Source organism: Thamnophis sirtalis, unplaced genomic scaffold, assembly GCF_051295495.1.
Source record: "Thamnophis sirtalis isolate CommonGarterSnake01/CBP01778 unplaced genomic scaffold, rThaSir2_p1.2 scaffold_12, whole genome shotgun sequence".
Lineage (NCBI taxonomy): Eukaryota > Metazoa > Chordata > Lepidosauria > Squamata > Natricidae > Thamnophis > Thamnophis sirtalis.
The window spans coordinates 30,401,162-30,407,596 of NW_028261392.1; the positions used below are offsets into that span (position 1 = coordinate 30,401,162).

Below are 6,435 nucleotides of genomic sequence, written 5' to 3' on the forward strand. Positions count from 1 at the left end.
CAGTCATAAGTCACTATTTGTAGTATCTTGTAACTTTGCTAAATTGGTTGCAAGTTGAGAAGTACCTATATTTACAAGCATGACCCCTGATTCTTAAAATATATTATTTCATATTTTCTTCCTTATATTATTAAAGAATTAGAGTGGTGCAATGGCCTAGAGGTGGAGCTCTCACCTCAGAATCAGGAGGCTGTGAGTTCAATCCTAAGTAAGAGGCAGATATTTCTCTCTTTGGGCACAATGAGACTATATCAGCTGCGAACTCCGCATTGGCAACAGGAAGGGCATTCAGCCAGTAAACAGCTCCATTCAGTTGCCCCGATTCCACCCCGATGCAAGGGATTACGAGGTCATTAAAAGACAATTTTTTTTTAATTAAATAATTACTTCTGAACATTTTTTTAAAAAAAATGGGATTGTTTTGTTTATAACTGGGCCAATTAACACTAGATTTCATTGATAGCCAAAGCAATACTGCTTCTCTGCTGCTCTATATGGTTTGAAAACAAAAGGAGGCTTTCTCCAAAGTGAATCAGAATTGATGGCTGTTAGTTGATTAATTGATTGGTCAAACAGATAAAGCCAATATCCCTTTGCAGTGCAAACTCTTTGATGAAATGTTGCTGTAGCCACTGTGTATACCTAGCTGAAGAGTCAGCTTCCACCTTTTAAAGAGGTTGTCAATATTGAGTTTGTAATGAATACACATACGCTTTTCAGAAATAAAACACTTTTTAATTGGCAAATAGAACACACATTGCAGGTCATTAGTATTTTGTCAAAAGACTATTAAGTTACAAATAATTTTTTTTAAAAAAAACTGGCAGTTTTGAGCACACGGTGCTGTTTTTCCCTAGCACTTCTGTTGGCAATTGGTAGGTTATAAATTTTCACCTTGTATTTCCTAATGTAGTCCAATGCTAAGAACAAGAACCCTTCAAAATAGACGCTCCAAGAAAGATTTGTCCTTCTCTCCTTTGTATGGATTTGTCTATGTGGGGGTGGTTTTGCAGACATCACTTTTAATATTAGAATCTAAAGAAGCTTTGCGTCAACTTGAATGTTCATTTATTGTGGTCCAAGAGTAGTCTCAGGTAGCCTGTAACATACGTCACATTACTTTGACTTTTGTCAAAGCCCAACATGCAGTGAATCAGACTCTTAGAAAAGCTATGACATAACCAATCAGCTATATTGGGTTGGATCCAGAGAGTTAGGCATATCTAGGTTAACTGAAATATACAAGGCTTATGATGGTCATAACAAACGTCCTAGCTATCAGAGGAGCTTAAAGTGCAACTAACTTGATCTGGGTCCAAACCATTTTATAATTTTATAGCGCACATACACACACCCACATCAAACACCCCCCCCCCAACAATATTTATTTGCATTCATGAGGTATGCTGCACATTCCCATTTCAACTATTCAGGGGAATCTGTGGAGAGGGGATGTTAAAAAGTCAATATTGTGATTGTGTGGTTGTCATCTTGATTTTTTTTTAAAAAAATATCTTATGCTCTGCATCTACTCATAACATATTAACGAAGTACAACTGTATGATAATGTGATGAAAACAACCCGAACTAAACATATCTTTCATTCTTGAAGCTCTTGAAATACTTCTTGTTTATATGCTTATACATAACAATCAGGTTGTGCGAGGAGAACAGGAAATTCGGCCTCATGCAACATTCAGTATAAAACTTCCATAACTTTCTGTTAAGATCTCTTTACTGATATCTTGCTGCTAACACCTTATCTTGCAACTTTAAGGGAGCATGAAGAGTTAATATTACATTATAGCTTTGCCTTCTTGTCTGTTTCATATGGAATGTTTTCCTACATCAATAATACTTCTGTGTAGGTTGGGCAAACCATCTTGTAAAAAATCTTTGTCTCTATTCCTTGCTGAAATGTTTTAGTATGTTGCTGTCAACCTCGCTAGAAAAGAAATAGGTTTTTGTATCAGAGACTATAGCCATTTTTCACTTTCCAAATTCCCTGAGGAAAAACCTGGTGAGGTCACCTACAGTACTACTTATTAAGTCAACTTTTTACTGATTAATTTTATCTCCAATTTTATTGACATTATCATCATCAAATGTCATCAAAAAAGAAGTGTGTGCTCACTTCACTCATTGAGAAATTGCTTACAGTTGATTTTATTTCTTACATGGAAATATTACAGATGTAAGAAATGTATTGCATTTGAAATGGCCCTTAAATAGTAGAAAATCATTAATTCTGATAATCAAACCATTGTTTTTGCAACTACTCTATGAGCATTCTTTTAGTATACATAAGTTGTTTGAATACGTATTTATTCAGGTTTATAACATTTTAAGTTTATAGGAAAAAAATAGAAATTGATTGCCTTTGTGGAAACAATTTTGTATCAAAAAATTCCAGGGAGTACCATTAAATAGTAGACTTTCTTTTTAGAAGCCAGTTCTTCTTAAACCAATAATATGCTGCTAATGCTAATAAAATACCCTGTTGTTCAGTCTTCTTAGGGTCAAGGCAAGCTCCAGTGAGGGGAAATTACATCTATAACCAACTGGGCTTTGCTTCATTAAAAAGCAAATGCTGCAAAGCTTTTCCTAATTGCTCTGTGGCATAATGCAAAGTAGCCCCTAGTCAGCCATCAAAAATTAGAAATCTAGAAAAAGGCTCTCGGCCATGTAAAAGGAGTGTGGAAGTTGTCAATATGAAGTCCACAGGCTTTGATCATTGAACTGATCGGTAGATTCCAAGAAACCAGAGCAACACTTTTAAAAATGCAGAACACATATGATGAAAACCACCTAGAAGGCAGAGTTCCTTCATTAAGGAACACCAGATCTGGTTAACACCAGATGAATAAAGTGCATAGCAACAATTGTAATAGTTCTTGGAGAGAGAGAAAACACTGAGCAAGCCTCAACAAGCTTGTCATTTGATATGTACATCTTGCTACAGGTGGCTTTTCTCTTTCTTCAGTCCTTCAGCTACACCATCTAATAACTTTCTTCAAACTTCAAATGGAATGAGCTGAGATTTCTGACTATTGCCTTATGTAACTTTGAAAGCTCTTATCACCAATGGGATGTTCCCTAGAAAGTGAAAAGGAAGAGGAAAAAGATGAAAGAAAGACCGGCACGTTTATTCTTCATTTTCAGATTAAAAAGAAAAATCCTCCACAAAAATATATTACTTGAAAATTTTGGTACAAATGGTAGGATATTATTGTGAGATGGACATGCCTATACAGTGCATAATTTTATATGATGATTTAAAGATATAAAAATGCATAATGGAAACCCATGGAATATATATAGACATCTTTGTAACCAACATAGATTGTATAGGTTGAAAATGCAGAGATTTAGGGAATAATTACATGATTATCTGAATTAAGATTAGGCAAAATTAGGCTGTAAAGGAAGAACGAGAAAAGACACAGAGTATGTGATTTGCCTGCATAGGAGATGCCTTATTACATTAAAAAAATATGTTGATAGGAAGACTATGTTAGAAAATGACAGTGGCTGTTCTTGTAGTGAATGAGTGAAATGAATAGCTTTGGTTTGAAATTACAATTTACTTTTCTCGGTTAATGTGGCAGAAGAAACAGGCCATTAATCCATCTAACTGAATATGCTGTAAATAAAATACCAGCATCTTCTGGTATTTGGCAACCTTCTCCAGAACAAAATAGCCTGCTATTTCACTGTTTGTCTAGTTTCCTCTGTAAATATCATGAAGTATTGCAAGAGAAAGGGGGGGGGGATTGCCCAAGAGTGTGATTTTTATTGCAATATTGCTATGGATATTTACTTTGACAGAATTACTGCTGGGCATAAGAGTAAATTTATACCTTGTAACTTTCAAGGATTTCAGGTAGGAATCTTTGCCAGCCATGCCTGGAACTACCAATAGAAGTGAATACTTTGTTTCCCCGAAAATATGACCACCCAGAAAGTAAATCCTAGCAATGTAATGTAATTAATGTAATGTAATGTAATGCTAGGGAGTTTCAGAAAAACATCTTTCTGCTTCATCGGCTATGCAAAAGCCTTTGATTGTGTGGATCACAACAAATTGTGGCAAGTTCTTAAAGAGATGGGCATACCAGACCACCTTATTTGTCTCTTGTTGCATTTTATGAGCAACAACTCAACAAAGGCAACAAATCTATCTATTGCAGGCCATTAGCAAACTGAAACTTAACCAACATTCCTTGTTTCAACAGGGAGCCAACTGCTGTTTCAATAGTGCTTGAGAGCATCCCATACTTACTGGCTTCCGTATTTTGTCTTCTTGAACTTATCCCTCTTATACTGGGCGTGTTCCTGTTCTAAAGTTTTAATATTTGCTATAATCTGTTTTAGTGTCTTATAGGTCTCTTGAGGATCATCAATGACAAAAGTTGAATATTCTTCTTGCTCTGGCCCATCATACACTGATTTGCTGCCACAAGCCTCTGTCAAAAGAGATTTCACAAAAGAAAGATTGATAACTTGTGAGGCTAATAAGGATTACACATGATCAGGATTCAGTTAATGCTGTATCCTGGGAATGACAAGACAATCTTAAGAATAAAATTGAATAAGAGATAATACATCAGAGTAGTTTGACCATACAAAGAAATCCTGTAAGATCAAGTTTTCATTTGACAATCCAGAGGGAGTCAACTTTAAAAGCTTCCAAGCTGGGCATGGAGATAACAGTATTCATAAAGAGACTGCTAATGAGTTTTTATTGACAGTAGCAAGTTGCCTTCCATTACTGATATTAGCTAAAGATTTATTTTACAAGGTATTTGTCCTTTTTATGATCTTCTTATAACACTTACACAATACAGTATATATTTCTCTGCTTTTAAAGCTACCTAAGCTGATGGCCATTAATATGAATTCCTGCAGTCTATATCAGCCTTCCTCAACCTGCTGCCCTCTTGTAGGTATTCTGGGAGTTCAAGTCCCACACATTTTGAGGCCATCAGATAGGAGAAAACTGTTTTGTAGGTGGCTTAGATGGAAAACTATGTGTTGCAAAAGCATATATTAGTGTAAAATGTGCAACATGCAATCTAGAACACTGTAGCATCCTATATGTACTTTTGCATAGCTGAATTATGGCTTACTCGGGGAAGGAAGGTCTTTATCCCACTATTATACTAGAGTTTTTGTTATTCACCTTGTGTGACCTCACCAATACCTCCATTTGGCTAAATTAAAATCTCATAATTTACATTTATAACCTCTTTACCAAATTATAATCTCTTTATCAAATAAGAGATGTGAAGATACTTTGTTTTAGAACGGGACTGCAAAATGAAAAGCCGTGAGGTTTCATTCTTTCGATAATGGACCTGATCTGCACTGAGGGTAAAACTTCTACCGATTGGAATGGGACAACTTGCCACAGCCAACTTGCCACTGCCAACTCACCATGGCCAACTCGCCGCAGGACAACTCGTTGTGGCACAATTCAATTTAATTATTTAAAATTATTTAAAATTATTTTAATTTTTATCATTCATATTTCAATTAGTCTCTCCTTTCTTTAATATTCTATTCCACCATTTCTTCATTATTAGTGTAATTGTTGTGAGTTGGCCACGGCAAGTTGTCTGTGGTGAGTTGGCCATGGTGAGTAGTTGTAGACCCTCCACCGATAGTAGTAGAAGTTATCTTCCCAGTACAAATGGTAGCCACTGTGAAAGGAATGGGTGCAGTCAGAATGGGGGATCCTGGGCTATTATTTCAAAAATTCTGTCTTGATTGATAGCCCCACTCTCTCTGCAACTGTAATTTAAAAATAAGAAAACATTTGGGCAAAAGCTACTCAGATGATTAACTACCAATCTAATATTGCCATAAGAAAAAAAAATACAAGTCCCTAAACACAAAGATCTAAAAGTGTCTTTAGAGGTGGCCCCAGGATCCAGTGTGATCATTAAAATAATGGGGGGGGGACACTTTGTGTGCAATGTCACAATGCCTGTACAAAAGCAGCAGAGCTTGTGTCGTTTTGGTACAAAACTATTTTCTTCATTTGCTCTCCTTGCCCTCCTTTCCCCATTTTGTAAAGAAAGTGACTTACTCAGAATTGGAGAGTAAAGAGAAAGAGAGAAAAGGCTCAGAAATGGAAGAAAAGTCCACTGTTTTTCAAGAAGTCTCTTAAAATTAAATATTTATTTAAAATGAGTTCTATAAACAAAACAATAACTCATTTCCATACCCACCTTGCATTTTCTCCAGTTTGGTCATATATAGATTGAATAGGGAGTAGATGCGTTCTGATTCTCTATCCCCATCGATGTCTAATTGTATATTTGCTGGTAGACCCCTACACAATCATTTAAATATTGTCAGGAACTTTTTGAAACACTGTATTTCATTCATGGGTTGAAATGGGTTTTGATGAAGAGAACAAGATTCCACAAT

The 6,435-nt window shown here is 35.7% G+C and overlaps 1 protein-coding gene across 1 annotated transcript in view; it reads right to left on the reverse strand.

The window, feature by feature from the left end:
* Positions 1–713: 713 nt before the first annotated feature.
* RASA3 (RAS p21 protein activator 3) overlaps positions 714–6,435 on the reverse strand; it is a 141,085-nt gene continuing 135,363 nt past the window's right edge. The window contains exons 22-24 of the mRNA XM_087726821.1: positions 6,234–6,337; positions 4,283–4,466; positions 714–3,096 (exon numbers count right to left, since the gene is read on the reverse strand). Coding sequence (XP_087582947.1) covers positions 3,048–3,096; positions 4,283–4,466; positions 6,234–6,337 — 337 coding nt within the window. The 3' untranslated portion in view covers positions 714–3,047. The remainder of the gene's footprint in view (positions 3,097–4,282; positions 4,467–6,233; positions 6,338–6,435) is intronic.